The sequence below is a fragment of the Solea solea genome, chromosome 2 (assembly GCF_958295425.1).
Source record: "Solea solea chromosome 2, fSolSol10.1, whole genome shotgun sequence".
Lineage (NCBI taxonomy): Eukaryota > Metazoa > Chordata > Actinopteri > Pleuronectiformes > Soleidae > Solea > Solea solea.
The window spans coordinates 30601891-30622524 of record NC_081135.1 but is presented as its reverse complement, the minus strand read 5'-3'; the positions used below and the strand labels follow the sequence as shown (position 1 = coordinate 30622524).

General features: G+C 42.3%; 1 protein-coding gene across 4 annotated transcripts in view; it reads right to left on the bottom strand.

The window, feature by feature from the left end:
* myo1b (myosin IB) overlaps positions 1 to 20634 on the bottom strand; it is a 63527-nt gene that overhangs the window by 16438 nt on the left and 26455 nt on the right. For all 4 annotated transcript variants that reach the window (XM_058616376.1, XM_058616386.1, XM_058616397.1 and 1 more), the window contains exons 4-14: positions 18888 to 18982; positions 15367 to 15471; positions 13291 to 13337; positions 11293 to 11356; positions 9018 to 9116; positions 7176 to 7279; positions 5661 to 5808; positions 4987 to 5105; positions 4415 to 4501; positions 4129 to 4194; positions 963 to 1067 (exon numbers count right to left, since the gene is read on the bottom strand). In XM_058616376.1, coding sequence (XP_058472359.1) covers positions 963 to 1067; positions 4129 to 4194; positions 4415 to 4501; positions 4987 to 5105; positions 5661 to 5808; positions 7176 to 7279; positions 9018 to 9116; positions 11293 to 11356; positions 13291 to 13337; positions 15367 to 15471; positions 18888 to 18982 — 1039 coding nt within the window. The remainder of the gene's footprint in view (positions 1 to 962; positions 1068 to 4128; positions 4195 to 4414; positions 4502 to 4986; positions 5106 to 5660; positions 5809 to 7175; positions 7280 to 9017; positions 9117 to 11292; positions 11357 to 13290; positions 13338 to 15366; positions 15472 to 18887; positions 18983 to 20634) is intronic.

Sequence of the window (20634 nt, the reverse complement as noted above, 5' to 3'; positions counted from 1 at the left end):
AACATACTGTAGCACTTAAGGGAGAGTTTGCTGAGATAATGGGAACACATTGTGTAGCGGGGTGGGGGGGGGGGCCTAAATGCTAATACATGAGTCATTATAGCCATTAGTGTTGCTGGTATGATACTAGATTCTAGACCTTTACTCAAGCAGAAGAGAAGATCTTCTGCTTGAGCACAAAGCCAAACGTTTTTTCCATCTTGTCCTGTGCCGGCATCTAATTCACAGCTCCTAATGGGTTGGGAACATAGCTTGGGTTGATGTAAGCAATGTGACAGATATTTTGAGGGGGAGGGAGCAAAGAGGGTGTGACTTAACATGATGGGTGCCTGGTTATAGTCCTGATTGGTGGACCTCCCCCCCGGTTTTTCCAGCCCTGTGGTATTTTCCCATGCAGTATACTGGACAGAGCCCAGAAGTGGAGTATCATCGGCGGTGGTGGTGTTGGTGGGGAAGGAGTGTGTGTGTGTGTGTGTGTGGGGGGGGGGGGGGGGGTCAGCAATGCAGTGCTCACATCCGTAGAGCTTTGAAAACAAACAGAGCTTAAAGGCCCACATAGGGGGAGTGTTTACTCTCACTGGAGTGAGGGATCACTTCCTTCCCAGAGAGTCTCCACAGAGGGAGGGGGGGTTCGGGGGGGGGCAAACTGAGAGGGTGACGGACGACAGAGACATAAGTTAAGTAGAAATGATGCATTTGGGTCAAGAGTGTAGATTTAGCCAACGTGGCACAAGAAATTCCGGGGATGAGTGATACGACCCGGTTGCCACGTTGCTGTGGGACAAACAAACAAATAGTCTGCTGACATATAGAGTAATGTAGATGTAGAGCTGTAGGTGAGAGAGGGCTACCAGGGCCACAGGCTGGGCTTGATGGGTCATTTATCCAAGTGTCGACTCACCACAGGGATTACATGCGTGCATGTGCTGGTGGTATATATCTGAATGTGTTTACAGTTTTACCTCTCGGATATATTCCTCCTGCTCCTCGCGCAGGGTCAGCTCGATGAAGATCTGCTGCAGCTTCTCGTTGCAGTAGTTGATGATAAACTGCTCGAAGCTGTTGTCCTGTCAAAGCAGCAACAGGTAAACGGTGATTAGTTTGACATGCTGAATCCTGAAGGTGCCCCGACTTCCTTTCACTTTTAATTACTGTATTAATTAAACAATGGTCAGTTTAATTAAAAATTAAACTGTCCTGTTAACTCTGAACATGTCACGTTTCAATCGGTTAATGATGAGGATAATAACTCGGTTCCCAAGTATTTAAATTCATTTTAGATTAAATTTAATAGAAAAACAAAAACATTTTCAAATTAAACTGTGAGAAAAAGGGATCAGGACTATCCCCACATATAAATCTACCCCTCTTCTTCTGCTCGCTGATTTGCTACTAAACAACCAATACCAGTAACTGCACTTTATGGCAAAACCTTATCAAAACAGGTGCTGTAAATTGTCATTAAACATTGATGGAGTGTTAATCATTCAAAAGCCTTAACAATTTTACTTCCCGGATTTCTTTTAAATTACTACGGTTGTCGATTATGACCATTGAACAGTTCGCCGTGCGTCTTGGCAGATGGTTTTTATTGTGTGGGTTAGGTGCAGAGGACACAGCGGTGGTTAGAGCAGCATGTTAGATTTGAGAGTGAAGGACACGGCAAGGTTTCTCAGCAACCAGGATAATGGGACACATAATAACAATGAGAACGGTTATTAATGTGAGGAGTTCCATTTCCCTTTACTGAGAAACCAAAAGGTCATCTTCACCCAATACACACACACACACACACAAACTCTATTAGCATGTTTACACCCAAGTGGCAGCAGACGCCAGGCTGAAATATCATTTCTACCATTACACTAAAACATTTCAGCAGCAAATCTCTTATTTTATGACAAGCTGTTTATAACAGGAGGAGAAAAGAAATCATCTCTAAACAGTTTTAACTCAATGGGCTTGTCTGAGGTAATTCTTTACTTTCCCCGAGGTGAGGCAAGAGTACTTTCATTTAATATTACAAGTGAAAGGAGTTACAGGAGCACTGACTTTAAATGCTAAGCAGATGCTAAATCTTTCTTAAATTTGATGGGAGAATGTCAAGACAATGAAGCTACCAAACACACATATTTCATACGACACTGTTCTCACTTTAAATACGCATTTAAAATACCTGTAGACTGCAAACATCACGTCCAGTGCATTGAGCACGACTATAACGCCATTGCCAATATTCTTATCTGTTCTCCTTCATAGATTTTAAAGACTGACACCGCTCTCGTGTTTGTACAGCGAAAACGAAACTACAGCTAGGAGACGTTTAGCGTAGCTTAGCTAGCTTGAGCTTAAACAAATTAACATGGAAATGATGTAGAGTAAACCTACACATGGTTACAGTGAACTTAGCTGTAGCTTGTAAACTTCTGCAGTATCTGCACAATGACCTTGGAAGGTCACTGCTTACAGCATATCAGCCTTTCCAATGGAGTCCTCCTTTAATTGTGCAATGCTAAGTTAACTGGGGTGCAAGTAGACAATTCTTATTTTCATCTAGCCCAGAGGTTTCTATGGTATGACTTATTTCTATATGTTTTTTCTTTAATTAAGTGATTCATTTAGCATCATAAATACGTAAGGGTGGGTCAAAATATCGATTTAAACATTCTATGCATAGACTTTATGCACTTTGTTCTCTATGTTGTGAAAAAATTGAGAAATCCTGCACTTTTAACTTCTCACAGACGTTTTGTTTTCCTCAGATCTCGCTTCGTCTTGCAATAATTTGATTATCACAGAATCTTTGTGTCGTGATATTATTGTTATCGTGGACACATCGCATGTGAGTTACCCTGTGATTTTTTTTAACTTGACTGGCCCTCTACTGACCAAACTAGAATCTCTATCGAGATTGAGACCCCCTAATGTAGACGTTAAAGTGGTATGCTCCATTTTGGGATGTATGATTATCTGTTTGAGAGGTAGATTAATTAGAGAAGAAACTACTGTAGTTCTAACTGTTTTAACTGGACACAAAAACAGTGTCAATATTAGATTTAATTTCCATTAATTCGGCTATAATTAATAGTCTTATACAACAGTGATCACTGATAATGTGATAGTCAAAACACAACTCTCATTATACCACAATACAATTCAGAGGGGTCCTCAAGCTGCAGCCTCCAAAATAACACACAATCCTTCAGAACTGTTGGATAAAGGGTTAGACTACATTAGTCTGGACTAAAGAATTATTTGGCATCTCGTCGACCTCATGGCCATTGCTGCACACCCACAGTTGAATTATCGTTAGCTGAATTAACGATAGACGAGCTGAATTACGCTGAGACGCGTTCAGATCACAAGCATGCACACTGGCACAGCAAAACACGCTGGTGCAGGTGTTACTTACTCCATCCTGGTGACCCAGACACAACACAACAGTCAGAGGAGAGGAAGGACTTGAGAGTGAGTGGGGTGAACAAGCAGGGATATGAAAAAAAAGACATGAACATACTGTATGGGGGGGGGGTGGGGGGTGCTGAAGGCATCAGGCAAACAATGCAAAGGAACAGTTTATGCCACCTCTAGTTAATTGTACAAAGCACTTAAAGTGTCACAAATGTGTTTGGAGGGAAATACTAATTTATACACTGATAACAAAGTGGATGGGGGTGTATTAGCTCCTATGTAATCATACAAAGATGCCCTGTACTATTGCTGTAAGAATTAAAGATAATGCTTTCCATTTAATACCTTTGAGGAATACATTAAATGGATATGATGCTTTGAGGATTTATGTTTCCTCTGTAGTGAGCAGTGTATTGATGTTGTGGCCACTTTCCTACTGTGAAATGCTGATTTCAGTGTTAAAATAAATAAATAAATACCACTGCACAAAAATCGGTTCGCCCGTGGGTGCAATGGGGCTGAACTAATCTGATCTTAATGTGGTTTTATCAGCCCTCAGTTATTGTTGATAAGCTCCTCGCAGGTACCAAAACACGTGAGCAAACAGCCGCGGAGCATTTAAAATCCTTTTAAATGGAATAAAATGCCCGTGTGGTCGGATTTTCTGTCCTTGTAGCTTATCAGAGCAAGCGGAGTGGCTTTAATCTACCATCTTACCTCAAATATCTCAAAGCCATAGATGTCCAGTACACCCATGACCTTGTGCCGAGTCTTAGCTTGTGCCTGCAGGGAGACAATAGTGTCAATATTAGCAACAGAGAGTAGCATTGTGCCAGTTTAACTTTGACATTTAAGACATTGCTCCAGGTAAGGAATATAAAATTGGGTCCGGACATTGTTTTCCTCACAAACAGCCCCTCTGGAGAATCTCTCGGCATCAGTGAATGCCTAACAGAAGCTTTAGCATTAAAAAGAATCAATTAAAAACTGCGACTTTACTTACTTTGATGCTTTCGTTGATCCTCGTAACAAGCCAACTAAACAGACGACTGTAGAGATTTTTGGCGAGGGCATCTCTGGCATAGTACGCCTGTCAATAAATAACACAAATATGACATTATTAGACCACAATGGAGCTGAAAATCCATTAACTACTTTTCCCATTTTCAGAAAAAGACCACAGGACAAACTTCTCAATTGTACAAAATACAGACAACTTGGTCTCATTACTCTGAGGTCAGGTTGATTTGTCCTCAGCTTTTGGACAAGGAGACCCCAGTTTGGCCCATTCATATTACAGGAGTGAACTCGGTAACCTCTGAAAATATGACCCATTTAAATGTCCAGCAGGGACACTGTTCATGTATAATAGAGAGGTTTTCACATAGCACTGACATAGATCAGAGACGGCAGCCAGTGGAGCAAGTCAAGAGTAAGAAATGACCCATTATCTTTTTATGAATTCCAATGAATGTGTGTGTGTGTGTGTGTGTGTAAGTGTTAATGTCAATACAAGTAGGGCAGACATGCTTTAAAAGAACTGTTGCAGGGCAGATATGGAGCTTTCTCTCTGACCTGAGACACATTCAGTGTGGTGGAGACTTTCTCCAGCTTGGCCTCCACCGTGCGGTAGCTGAAGGCCCTCTCGAGCACCGACTGTTCGATCCCCAGCAGCTCGCACATCTCCTTCAAATCTGACAAAACAAGATAAACACATAAAATCAAATGTCAAAATGTCAGAGGTGTTGGAGCGCTTCGTTCAAGCACACGAAAGACTATTTCAATCGGTATGTGAAAATGAACAACATGCTGCAATAGGACCGCAATGATCCAGCCTTTTGACTCGTAAGGGAAATAAGTGACAGCAAGATGGATAAAGCCCCTGTCATGGATGGACATACAGTATGTAAATGGAATATTTGCCTAAAGCAAATCATAAAACACACATTTGGTGAGAGGAACTAGGGAGAGTAAAGGAGCCAATAGGGGGCAGTGCGTCAACATCAAGCCAACTGTGAATGTTGGGAGTAATGTGTAAAATAAAATAACCTAAGCAGATTAGATCAGTGTAAAGCAAGAAAAACAACATTAATACAAATAATAGGCTTGTTTGATATACAGTTAATCACAGCTAAACACCTGAGCAGCACAGTAGTTCATAACCACATCATGCAGGTTCATGTGTTATCACATGGAAAAACATCATCAAAGACACACTCTCTGCGTCTTGTTTTGTTTCGTTTACCAACCATTTTTGTCTTTGATGCGACTCTCGTCGGTGCCGTTGCAGCGCGACTCGGGCTTGAACTCGATGTTGCCGAGCTTCAGCACGGCCGCCACCAGCTCCATCACCGACTGCACCTCATCCTCCATGAAGCCCACGATCTGCATTGCGTTCTGGGAAGGGGGCGGAACAAAAAAAGAGAAAGAGTCATGAGTCGACCAATATCGCCGCGTCTCAGTGGGAAACGTGCACAAACGGAAATATTATCCCTGCGGCCTGTCAGCGCTCTAACTACCGCTATCACGATAATGTACGTGACAAATGAGTTCATGCATTTCCAACACAAACGTTGTCCGCGAAGCCAAAATTCCATCTTATTTTAGGCATCTCATCTCCAAAAGTTGTATTTGTGGGAAGTGGAACAGAAGAAGTTGAATGCGATCAGTCCAAAAGCCGTGTCAACCAGATAACCATACATTTCCGACCTTTCATACTCAGGACAGTTTCTTGAGACGGAGATTTATTCCGTTTATTTTTTTAAAAGGGGAGTTGAAGCCAAAGTAAGCATTTAGTGTACATACTTCAGCATATCAAAAGAGACCTGGAGAGGCCTAGAAAAGACTGTTATTAAACAACGACACTCTAAACTACGTTCCTTTATGTTCCTAGTGTGCTGTAAAAACTTCATGTTTATTGAAACTGTGCCGAAATTATAACTTTACTGTCACGGTGAAAGCCACATGCAGAGCGCCATTGTTCAGGAACCATGTGCTCTTGTTTTTCCGGCGGCGAAAAAAAGGCAGCTGTACGGGAATGAGGTTAAAACTCAAGAGCGAGACCTGATGAGAAGCAGGATGTGAAGCAGTAGAGTAGAGTAGAATGTGAGCATGAGTGCAGAGTACGCCGCAGCGGCAACTGGCAACAATAGAGCGCAGTAGAATACAGTTCCTTACAGACACAACATCCTCTGTGTCACTAACAGTGAATAAAGTAGCGGTGCAGCACTCATTCATATTAAAAGGAAGCAGCTGCATTATTCCCCAGTGATTTCCAGTGATGCTTATAAGCTCAACCATTGTTGAAATCTTTTTTTTTTTAAAGCTACACATGGAACTCCACGTGTTTATCATGCTACACCTGGTAGGCCCAGGTTTAAGTTTACTTTCAAGTTCAGATTCTGTTCAAAGTTCACCTGGTTTTGCAACAGGTTGGGAGAAATCTGGAGTGGCACGTTACACAATCTCAGAGGACTAACCGTCATTACATAAACTCTTTGATATGGCCAGGAGATAAGGAGAAGTCTGACTGCTTCTACCCCTGTGTGCAGCATTTAGATTAACTTGGTATGATGCAATAAAGGAAAGTGAAATACTGTGGTATAATGGCAGTGAATGTGCCTTTGTGGGAGTCGATTTGTGGTTTTGAACAAGAATTGCAATCAGGACGCTTCCAGGTTACGTGTGAGATCATTTCTTCCACTGCCCCGGGTTTACTGGGGCAAACGACAGAGGCAAACGAGAGAGTGCCACGGACTACTCACTCTGACTGTCCTGAAATTGGCAGCATCATCCAGCCCATTGACCGCAGCCGAGTCCAGGCTCAGGTAGTTGTACTTGCTGAAATCCCGGTGCAGCTTCAACTTCTCTGTGACACACAAACAAACAAACAACGCGGTTTCATATTCAAACTATTCTCCATCAAAGCAGGCTCTTTACATTAAATGCCAGCCAATCGTGTCGCGATGGAGACGAGCCGCGCGCTCGATGGTGCGAAATTCAAATGGGTGAAACCACTGTCAGGCAAATTTGCCCAACCTAAAGGTTTTCTACACACAACATGCACACACACTTACTGAGTTACTGCAGTGGACATTACTCAGGGAGATCAAATAGCCCTCTTAAATGCCCTCCTATCTTGTAGCAAAGAAATCTATTCCTCTCGTGGGTGCATGTGTCAGATTTCATTAGCGTTTGCATTAACTACAGCTATATCAAACCCCCCTCTGATGTGTGTGTGTGTGTGTGTGTGCGCTCCAGAGTCAATGACCAATATATTGTTCTCCCGCGTTCAGGACATAAAACAATGCCCTCTGTCCGCAGAAACACAAATAGAAGAAACAGGTTTGGCACTCTTTGTTCCTTGTAGTGTTTGTGAGGAAGGAAGAGTGGGCCATTAATGTGTAAGCCATGTGTTTGTGCAGCTGAAGTCCCGCTGCGGAGAAAAACATTTCGTACGAGAGAGAGAGAGAGTTTAAGTGAAAGATTAGTATGCTGGTCACACGTGGAGACGGTGATTTAAGTGAGTGAATTATTTCAAACTTTTTTTTGGGAACACAAACTCCACGATCGACAACAAAAACGGCCAAAAACCGGTGAGCCCAGTGTTCTTTAGACCAAACTACCCACTGGCTTCTCTGATGTTTTATTCATTGCTTTCTGTGAGCAGAGGTGTGCGTGTGTGTATTCAGAGGCCAAAAATGATTTCGAGACAAACTAAAGGCTAAATATAAACCACAATATGTTTGCCATTTGGTCTCGCGCTGGTGCAACTAACATTTGCAGAGTTCCTGACCGTCACAGATTGATTCGAGGAACGACGTTCATGTTATTTTTCTTCCACGAGCATCTCGGCTTGCAAGTACCGTGTAATAATTGAATAAAGTCTGCCTTGCCATCAAATTTATTTGTTCCATGTGTTCTTGTGTGCCGCCCGAGATAATATGGTCAGTAACGTTGGAAGCCGTCAAGGTTACATTTTTTCTCATCAGAGAATAAAACTTTCTTCCACCTTTCAATGTCCCATGTTTGGTTGCTCTTGTGTAAACTCCAATTTTGTGTTTGTTTTTTGTTCCATAACCCTCAGGATCTTTTAAGAAGTTTAAAATGACTGTCTTACTGCGTCCAACCTCAGCAGCAATGGCACGCTGCGAGAGGCCTTGCTGACGCAGCTCAACAATCCGACCGCGCTCAAAGAGAGACAGCTTTTTTGCCTTTGCCATCAGGAGGTCATGACAGTGTGGATACCTGACAGAAAATGGCACTGAATCCACATTTTTGCCAAGATTTAGGCTTTTACGGGCTGTGGTCTTAAACTTTTGATCAGCTGATGAACAGCCTATTTGAGTTTAATGGTTGTTTGCAATAAATTGCCTACTCCAATTTTTTTTTGTCTCACTCCCATTTGTTCTTTTTGCATTTTGAAGCACAACTTAGAACCTTCTTAAGATCCAACAGTGCAAAATGTAAATTCTTGCATTTTTTCAACTGGTCTTTTTGATTTTGATCAGGAGTGTGTATATATACAAACACACACTGACACTTACATGCTGTATAAACCCTATTTCCCCCTGGTTCATGCCATCCCTAGCATTTAAATGACTTACTGAGCGTGTCGTCAGAGGCTCCGGACAAGAGCTGATAGAAGATGTGGAAATTCCTCTCTCCCCGTGGCTGTTTCACCACACGCGACTTCTCCAGCAGATCTGAGAGAGCGAAGGACAAAGAATGGGGAAACAATGACACACAATGAGAAAAGTCTTTGCCAAAAATAGGAAATATCTCCGCAGTGATTCACACTAGACATGTCCTCGAGAAGTAAGTAAATACAGGGCTGACCTGCAACTATCTTCAAGTGCTGACCCAGTGTCTATATTGAGCTCAAATGGGTTCCAACGATGTGTTTAAGTTGCTAAGGTGACCAAGCCAATGTTGTGTGTATAAATACGACAGGAAGTGCACAAAGACGAAGAAGAAAACCACACACGGATATCAAACGTCAGCCCTTTCTCCCGGGCCGCCGACCAAGTACAACAGCACCTGATTAAAAGAGGAGCCGTCGTCCACTCGCCGCATTAGACTGAGTATGATTTAATTAAAGACCGACTACAGAGCTCAGCAGCTTTCGAGGCCACTCCAGAGCCTCTTCACTGACAGCCTGATTCAATAATAACAATCATTTTGTACACACACATACACATATATATATATATATATATATAAAAACATCTTATTTTTGGACATGGTTGTAGTTTACATTACTCTGTGATGAATATTTTGGAAGTAATGGCCACAAAAACTTGGACCACAATACCGTCCCAAACCGACTGTAAGTCTTTAAACATCACTCACTGACTCACTAGTTAGTGGGAGCTGAGAGGAGAGAAGTACCTCGTTCTTTTCTGTGGACACAACACAAGTACCCAAACTGGAGAGCCCTAGACAGACACCTGAGGTAGAACTGGAGCCGGATTAACGCGAATCTGTGACACCCACGGGCCATGAATCACGTCAGCGGCTCCATCAGAGCAAGCACAACGGGAAGATAAGCACTCACTTTCTTTTAGCCAATTCTTTCACCTTTATATGTAAATGCTTGTTTTGACACCATTCCGTCAAAAACACAAAGAAGGACGACAGTGAAGAGGCTCGGATTACCGCCGTCCTGCGACTGAAGTAACCCGACACCCAGTGTCCGGCCGAACCATTCAGTCACTTCGCGTTTGTTTTTTTTTTTTTAAGGGCCACGTTTTTTTGGATGGGAAGCATCTGGAACAGTGTTTACTGCATACTCAGCTCACAACATGTTCTTTCTGCCTTAGATAAGCAAACACATATCGACGTGTCAATGTGGGGGACAGTATCCTGTTAAGTTTTGACTAAAAGTCTTCGGGCTGCGCGGCCCGCCAAAAAATGTGACCGCTCTATAATTACCAGCGCTACTGAGAATTGGCCCGAGAGCCATTTATTTTCCGTTATAAGGAACGTCTGAGGACTCCAAGGACGTACATCCAGGGGAAAATAATGAGGAGAAACCCCACTTCTGTCGGCCCGGCAAAGACATCCTCATCCATCCAGCCTGCCAGCTCTGTCTGAAGCAGTCACATGTCACTGCTTCCTCCTCACAGTCAGTCCCTTGTGTTGAACTGACTCAGGCCGACGCCACACAGAGGTTTATTTGTGTCTTGGCCATCAGCTTCTCTCTTTGTTTCTGTGACCTCTGGCGCACACGCCAGCGCAGACACAACAAAGTGAACAGAGGCACGATCAAACCAAAACAGAGAGAAGAGCTCGGGGGTAGAGGAAAGCGGCTCTGTGGAACTGTGCCTTTTGTCGAGTCTGACAAACGTGGGATTAGTTTCGATCGAGCAAAAATTATTTTTTTTAAGGTCCATCTACTGCATCAATTTGAGAATCTAAAACGGTTATCTCTGGGAAAAGAAGAAGATAAAAAAAGAAAGACCCTGAGCTGCTACAGCTCAGTCATAGCAATAATGTGAACTAATTATCTCTCGGCAGTATCATCAGCTGTGTTACTTTCCTAGAGTCACACTTTTACAGAGACTAATGGAGGAGGGCACTCTCTGCATGAGCTCTTAGTGAAATTTATGTCCCTTTCACACTTTTTTCTTTTTTGAGGGGAAATCATTTGATTGTAAAGTAGGCTGCGGAATCGTAGATGGTAGAAAGTCAACACTCAATTCTGATGATAAGCTAATCTCAGTACCTGATGTTTAAGTAGTTGTGTTGCTATAAAATATTATCGGGTCTTGCAGAGTCACAGGGTTTTAATAACGGGGCAAAGGTCTGCAAGGAATGAATATGAACTATGATCCTACATGCACATTTTTTTTAATACAACATTATTTTACTAGGACTCACAGTTGCTGATGACTCCACCCAGAGGATCTCCTTTGAAGTCAAACTCAATGTCCATGTACTTTCCCTGTGGATCAGAGCACAGTGGTTACAACGAAGCGCGTACTGGACTTCAATCAAACAGGTTTTTCTCCATTGTCTGAACTTTGAAAAGACTTTGTGACGCAGCTTAACAGCGACAGCTTTTCTGATAATCGATTCATCGCTTTTTTTCATGATTAAAACAAGATTTCCGATTGTTTAAGCTTCTTAAATGTGAGTATTTTCTTCATGACTTTGCTCTGGATAACAAAAAAAAAAAACAATCGTTAGTCCATGAGTTCTGTTGAGTTGAGTTTGAATTCACAACTAAACACACAAGCTGTTGGTCATTAACACAGCTGCCATGAAATAAGTGAAAATGTGTGTCTGTTAGCTGCCTCAAAACTAACCATTTCATCCACCCCCCTCCTCTCTGAAAATTGGAAGTTAGAACAGTGAGTCCTATGTGCTTGGATTTTATTTTTTTTTCCTTCTTCCTCATCTGATGTATTAATAGCAGACGGGTCCTCAGAAGAGGCCAAGCTCTGCTGGTGAGTGGGCTCCAGCCAAATTCAATAAGCCTGCTGCACTCAGCAATATTAAGTGACACTTTGATTTATAGTTTTATGATTAAAAAAAAAAATGACTGAGCTCTAACGAACTGGTATCTAGTAGGAAAGGCCCGAGGTCCACGTCCTGAGCTTAAGGCCAAGGTAACCCAAATATGAACAGATCGGGGCTTAATCCTTTATGATACTCCCTCTTAGAATTACAAATCCCAGCAAGAAGGGTCTGGCTACAGCCCCCCTCCCTCTATAACACCGAGCCTGATCCTTCCCCTAACCCTAACCATATCACGGGGGGGGTGCCGTGAGCAAAACAGGCTACAGCCAGCTATTCTTAGTGTAAGCACTAGCATGTGTTTGTATGTATCTGTAAAAGGTAGAAGGTTGAATAGAGTGGAAAAACTAAAATTAGTACAGGAAGAGCACATTGGCCCTTGGCCCATTAGCTGCTGCAGGCTGAAATAACCACTTTCCATTAGAGTTTAAGCAGGAGACGTTCAGAGGGGGGGAAAAAAAAACAATTAAAAAAAAACTTGCAGTCTTGTGGCATCACATCATGGATACGCTGGAAGTTTTACAGATGAACGGACTCACTTGACAAACATCCATGTTAAAACCCTTAAACACAAGTGGTGGGGGTGAGATAGTATGATCTGATGCAATGTTGTGTCACAGGGCAGCAACTGAAGCTGAAGCTGCTGCTGCTGCTTTCAGGCCTTCCAAAAATTAATGGTCCCGATAAAGCGAGAGGGCCGTCATGGGAAAATAGAGCTCAAGACAACGCCTGTCTCTTTTCATACAGCCACTGTCCTGGAAATTAACTAATTGCTGGATTTGTGTCCATCCATACAGAGAATGGAGTAAGACGGTGAATACTTCATTTTCGGCGGCCTGCAGGCAATGAGAGCGAGCCACCAAGTTAGAAACTAATTCTAATACACTGGGACATGAACTATATAAAGAAAAGGATCTGTTCTCAGCCAACGCTTCTGTGCTGTCATTTCTTTTTTTTTTTTTCCCCACACAGTCATTCAGTTAATGAACAGGACAGTAGGTCAAAGTAAAGCTCATTTACAAAGGCCGTTACACATGTGCAGGGGGGGGGCCTGGTGCAACTGAGACAGTGTGAGGACCGGCGTACGCTGCAGATCCAATAAATTCCCTATTATTACATGAAAACATCCACGTGACAAATGTCATAAAACACGCAGCAGCAGCATGCATCATTTACTGAGGGCATGTGTGGACAGGAAAACATCGGCCCTGACATTTTGTGTGAAAAGAAAACAAAGAAGAGACGTAGAATCAATGGAGGGTATTAAGAAACACCGTGGGGATTATTTTGGTTGTGCACTTTACCCAAGAAATTGATCATCTAATCAAATACTGCTTCAGATCTGGAGAGGATACTTACAAATCGGGACGAGTTATCATTCCTCACTGTTTTGGCATTTCCAAAAGCTGTAAAAGGAGGGAAAAAAACAGTCAGAATGTGACGTAGTGTATGCAATCACAACAAGTCAACACCACAAACGCACCTAGTACAGACGAAAGCCTGTTTACAGCGGTGTTCCAAACCATTAAAACCTCGCCATTGAACCGTGCCTTCAGCTTCGCTGTCAATCATATTGGGGCTGGATGTGAAAAGCTATTTGCGCTGATGAAGCCTCATAATTCTGTATGGATTAAGCAAAGTACCGGGGCTTTTCCAGGCTTACTGACGGCTCAACCTCGCTGCCACGCCACATTCGTGTTTATCAAAAAAAAACAAAAAACGGCTTCAATAAGTGCCCGTGCTTATTAATACAACAATAACAAACAATGACGTTCAAACAAAAAAGTGTTGTAAAGTGTAAAGCGGGGTATTAATTTGTCCTGCGTAACCATGGTGAAATGTTGCAGGAGAACGTACAGTAGGCCTCGTCTTATTTGCATTCAGAGCGTTATTCTCCAATCCAGGGCACTCTCCATTTTTGCCTCTAACCAAATTTCTACATTATAATGCTATTACTGCGCCATGCATCACGGCGCTATTAGCCTAACTGCTTAATTGCTGATAACGGCTGATTTATGCTCGTTCAAGTCTCGGGTTAACGTGAAACGCGCAGGCTGCAGTTGGAGGGGCAAAAAGAGACAAGGAATAAGGAGAGACAGAGAAAGACGGGAAGGAGCGGAAGGGAAATCAAGAGCACGGCGTGAGATGAAATAGACGGTGACAACGAGTGAAATCGGTACGGAGGATGAACGAGGGAGACAAAGAAGAGAGAGAGAGAGAGAGAGCATGGCACAGATACGTCGCGTGTAGCTCGCCTCCTTTTTAGCATTAGGGCAATTAGATCGGCAGGAGTTAAACTCTTGCAGATGTGCCGAGTTTCTGCAGGGACTCAACCCGGGTATACAGCTACATCATTCATGGGCATTTCCTGTCCACTGCCCCCAATTAAAATACAGCTGTTACTGTGCTAGCAGTGGGATGTGGGAATGAGACTGTGTGTGCCTGTGTGTGTGTGTGTGGTGTAGAGGGGGTTAACTGAGCAAATAAATATGGTTAAGCAGTATTTAAGACTTTTACAGTTATTCTACTGCTCACTCTCTGTGACATTGCCGTTTCCCCATGTAAGGCCCTCAGCTGCAAAATGACTTGCACCACTTTTAGCCTCATCTAAAACAAAAAGAAACTGTATGTTTTTACATTTTAAAAGATCATATCTACATAGTCTTATCGTTTGAACGTTTTCTGACGGATTGGAGACACAATTGTTCAAAAGACAAGCTTCAATTTGAAGCTTAACGTACCATTAGCACGTTAGACACAATCAAACTGTGTAACATAAACGGTTTCCAATATGTGCTGCACGTTTTGCATCCATACTTTCTAAAAAATAGAATACATTGATCGAGTTACGATCAATATATTGTTATGAACTGAGATTTTTATTTGCAGCCTTAATATAGTCTATGTCTGACCATCTGTACTTCAAGCTGATCTTTGACAAGTAAGGCTTAATTTAAGCTTACATGACATCATTACACTCTCTTGGCAGCATCTATCTATCCATATCTACATAAATCTCCTTATTCTCGTCTATATTCAGGCTCTACAGGGTTGGTGTGTTTGTCTGTGTCTATGTGCTTTCCTACATCTGTTTTATTATTGTTGTGAATTATTGAGTCGCATAGCTAATTAAATGTTTTACAGTTTTCCAACTATCAAACGCACTTTATTGGCCATTATGTCTTCGGCTAACAAACAAAATTCACAAATGATCACAAATCTTCTCTGAACAACAAACTGGAGCACGGTGGAGAACAGCTTGAGTGGGCTGCGTGATAAACATTGTGTTTCCTAAACTTTGGCCGAGGGCTATTTGAACGGGCATTTAAATGAAAAAGTGTCATGTTAATCTGCTAACGCGGGACCAAGTCTCACGCTTTCGAAAACCTCGGATGATCCAGGCATTTAACCGGAGACGCATGGCACTTGGCTTACCCTCCAGGACGGGATTGGACTGCAGCAGCTGCTCCTTGACCTTGTTGACCTCCTGGCCCCTCCCACACACCGCTGCCACATATGACATCACCAGCTTACTGGCCTCTGGAACACAAACATACACACACACATTAGATTTGATGCGTTTGCAAAACACGACTGAAGAGCAAGTGTGACATTGTCCACCGTTTACACCGTACCCAATAAAATCCCCCTTACATCATCCCCCCTGACACCCATCAGACCAGGGTGTGCCCCAGAGGAGGGGAGGGGCTCCTATTGCGCAGACATACCTTTGTTTCATTTAATAACCATCATTGCATCATGTTATCATCATCCAGACTGCTGATTGGGCAGGAAACTTAACTGTTCTGATCCTGTTTCTCAACTTCCCGGGCCAAAAATGGAGCAAGGGTGCTATGAGGCCACATTCACACATCTATCTGCAGTAGCACTGTTCACACCTGGCTTTAAAATCTGGATGCATCTCCTGTGCCATTTATTTAAATACACACTAAAGAAATGACTGTTTTACGAGAATAAAAATTGTTTTGGATTGTACAGATGTGTGAATCAATGCTAAGATTGGCGATCAATGTTAATATTTCAGTTTCATTTCAGCACTGATTAGTGTTAAAAACACCATGAAACTACTGCCAGTCAGAGGACATCAGATAAGGAGGTGGTCTTTAATCCATCCCGAGGACGCTCTGTGTTCATGCAGCGCAGGAATGTGGGCCCGTGTCCTCAAACCACCTCTGAACGTGGGACGGATTGCAAGTGTTCAGACCTGTAATCAGCGCGATCTGGACGTGATCAGATCACTCACTCAGGATGGATGTTAATACCAGGTCGGACTGGGGGTCAGATAGAGTGTGCTGTGAGTAAATCATGACCCTTAAAGAAAATCATTTACCGCATGAGGAGTGTGACTCAAAAAGCATTGGTCGCCCATCTGGGGCGAAGCGACGTGGCCTTGTAGGACGTCTGCTGGCATCAGAATCATCCCTCTGGTCCAGGGAAATGACCCAGAACTGATGATGCATGTGGCGTGCCAAGGGAGGATAGAAAAGAGCCTGACAGTGTGTTGATGAGCCCGGTGCACTAACAGCTCCAGACATGCTCAAACTACTTGTGAAGGCAGAGCATGCATGTTGAAAAGCTCTTTTGCTGAGTAACAAAGCATATACACTACTTTACCTTCACGTCTTTATCTTCCAGAGTGGAAGAATAAACTTCCCTTTGTTATCTCTCACTATAAAACTTTGTTATGGCTCCCGTGCGCTGTGCTGGCATCTGATAGTTGTTGTTTTTTTTTTTTTTTTTTAACCAAAGCAGCGTCACCACTAAGGCACGAGAAAAGCTTCAGTCACACACATGAATGTCAGTGACCCATATCAAAAGAGGAAGGCGTGTCGGGTGATGACCTTATTCCACTGCAATGCAATGGGCTGATGGGCTTACCGAAATCCACATCTATCTCCTCAACTTGGCCGAACACATTCGCGAAGTGAGGTTGTTTAATATCCATGAGAGGTTACGAATTCCCAAATAAATGCAGGTCCGGTATATAAAACATGACGTGCGGATTATCATGAATGTTAGTGCAATAATTCTAATAATAATAACAATAACAACGACAATAATAATAATAATAATGATGATGACGAAAATAAAAATAATGATGATAATAATATTAACATTATTATTATTATTATTATTATTATTATTATTATTATTATTATTATTAATAATAATAATAATAATAATAATAATAATAATAATAATTACCACTGTATGTTGTCTGGCTGAGCTACATCCACACATTACTCACTTTTTGTTTAAAAACACATGCAAATTCTGCTCTGGATATACAGTGCGTGATATAAAGGCCCTAAAACTCTCTGAAAGTCTGAAAATGCTGTCGTCACCATTTGGAGCTGCTTTTATTTGGGACGGGCAGAAACGGAGATCTTTCAAAATGGTAACGCAGTTATCCCGATTTGTTCTCACTGGCCCCAACTCGACTATCAGCTGCAAACGAATAATTGACTGCAGTGTTGACAGTGGTTTTGGTTGAAGTCATTGTGTGGCTTTGTGGTTTTGTGTAGTTAACATTCTACAGAGGGATATTACATAGTATAATTTGGGAGATCAGTCTCAAGAGTCTAGTAAAAGTCTTTCAATAGTCTAAAACTATTGTATTAATACAGACGATAGATAAGGAATCAGTACCGCCTGAAACAACATCTTTAATGTTGGGGTAGATGATTCAAATTGAAAGGGTGACAAGACTCCCATAACTCTGTCTTTCATTTAATGTTTTATTTTATGTCTTCTCTTGTTAGAACCATATGAAAACAATACATGTGATTGTCACTTTTATGCCATACAATATGCAGGACTTCAGTAAATATTCAAATGTGAAAATAAAGTGGTTGAGATCAAATGTACCGTTTTGGTTTTTTTCTCATTTTGCCTACCTCCTCATTACAGTTACACGGAGAGCTTTAATTTGAACCAAATAGGCGCTATAACCAAGTACGAATCATTTCCACCGCACTTTAGTCAAACACAAGAATATCTAGTGTAGCAGACTTTCAGTTTGCAGAGTCTGAGGTTGAAACTGAAATCCCTGAAGCATCAAGTGCAGGCAAATGTGTAGTGTGACTTTTTAGAACAAGAGCAAATATCCATTTAACAATAACAGTATGAACATATATGTGTCACTGCGTACGGTATTTTACGAGTACATTGGGACTACGACATAGTTTCCCACAGTCTCCGCTCTGCCAACTCAATATGGCGTTTTACCTACACGGACCTGTGATATAGCACTGCCAGCCGAGACCAGGAAAATTCCACTCCCATGGATTTCTGTAAGGTATGTGAGAATGTTCCAGTATGTGGCGACACCATTATAAAAAAAAGTAACGGGTGGAAAAAGCAGCTGCCTCTAAAACATCTTAGAGTGCATCTCCCATTTGTAGTCCAAGCCATTTTTATGTTTCCCCAACTGGTAAAGGTCCACTGTACACGGGGAGTGTCATAAAACAACATAAAACAACACCACCATCTGTCTTCTTCTTCTGCTCCCACATCTATCATTTTAAATGCAACTCGTGTGCAGGTTATCGCAAGGTTATTGTCACGTTTCATGCGCCGCCATGGCTCGTTCTTTAAACACAACTGCCTTTTATGGCGGATCAGATCTAAATCTGCACCGTGACTTTATACATAACAGCCCTCATCTTACAACGGCCTTTAAAAATAGAGCGTTTTGACTACAAAGTACAACAAACAAAAAGATGAATAGAGGAAACCGGTGCATTTGAAGCCTCCAGGGAGCTCCTGACTAATTACTGAGGGACTTCTAACTCTTATTGAACTTAAAGAAATATTTCTCCCCCCGTGGCTTTTCATGCTCGCAGCAGATGTATTACTGATATCAGTGATCCTAAATTGCCCCTCGAATATTCCCCGGAATTAAATTAAAAACAGGAGGATTTGTGTTGACTTACCAGTTTTCCCAGCCCCACTCTCTCCTGTAATGAGGATGCACTGGTCCTTGTCCTGGTCCCTCAGTGAACGGTAGGCCTCATCTGCCAACGCGTAACTGGAAACAAAAAAAAAGAGAGAACAGGAAAAAAGTGGTGAGCTTCCGTAACTCAGCTTTCAAGCAGTGAGATGCAGCAGGTGTCCAGAGAATTGTATACTTTCCTGTCAGGCTATGTGGGACTAGTCTAATCAACAGCATGTGACGGTGGATGAAATCAGGCCGCATGTGTTAGGGGAGCAACAGTAGTGGAGGGGTTTGAATTTATTTAGTTACTGTCTGGTACATGTTTGTCTTTGGCTTTGATAGTTGACCATTTCCCGCTCCTTCTCCTAAACTTAAAGGAATACTTCACCGATTTGCATTTAGCTTTGTATTACTAGAACAGGGGTAGTGTTTTTCAAAAATTCTGCTTCCCCTGAGTCGAGAAATATCTTCATTCTTTTCTATGTTACGTGCTCACCAGTGACACTTGGAACTTGGAAACTACAACTACGCTAATTTAGCGCTAACGCTAATTCCACACTTTTTAGACCCACTCGTGGGGGGAAGGGACCTCATTTCCAGAATGTAAACAGTGTCCGCCATCTTTGCTAACAGTTATGCTAACAGGACCAAGTGTCACTGGTGGGCACGTAACAAAGAAAAGAATGAAGATATTTCTCGACTCAGGGTAAACTGAGGTTGGGAAGCACAATTTTTCAAAAATACTGCCCCTATTCTAGTAATACAAAGCTAAATGCAAGTCGGTAAAGTATTCCTTTAAAACAAAAGTTATCAAAATGTCAAAAGAGCAGTAATATGCCTAGATGTCAGTGGTTTCTTACATAAACTGATTGTTTTATCTGTCCTAAACTCATTTAACAGGATCAACTATAAACAAATAAAGTGACTTTACACAAACCCTGGCAGGCAGGCGTTTGAACAAAGTTGAATAAAAGACTGTGCCTATTATAAAACGTAGCCTATTGTGAGACATTCCAGGACAGCTGATCATCGCAGTTTCACCCTCCACGGAATTCCACAATGTAATATTTTGTTCTCTTTATGCAGACGGTCCCTTAAGATGGTTTCGGAGCAGGGTGTGGATGGTATGAGGGCCGTATCACAATGACAACATTTTATCTTGCGTGACACATTCGCCTGTAATTTTCAATGGCGTACACCCACAAAGAAGAAATACTAAAAAAGGGTGAGGCTACAGGGCAATATTTTTACAGCTTCTTTTATGGCCAGCAAACAGACATGTACGGTGCAGCGGGAACGTGTTCCAGCTTCCTCCTTCAAGCAAATTACTTTGCTTGAAAATTACCCGTACTTTCATTGCTGGGGAATTTTTTCCAGAGCCACGTCTGGCATTAGCTGCGATTGTGGAGGGAAACGGTGCATGTAGAGTAGACTTTTCCCCCTTTACTATGCCTTATGACACACATTAAAAGGCCTCTGCTGTTGAGAGTGGGGCCAGTTCGTTTGAGATGAGGTTCAGTCCGGTGCCAAAGTCTCAGTCTGTCAAATGCCGTGAACGGTGGCATTCGGATTTAAGTGATGTGACTGAACGTTGGTCTTAACAAGCTTATAATGAGTTTAACTTGTACAACATGTGTACGTAATGCTCGAGCATGTCTTGACATAGTAGGACAGACACAGGTTAATTAGGGTTCTACTCCAGGTTTAAGAGAACTCGGGGTGTGCTATTGTTCAATAGTAACCTT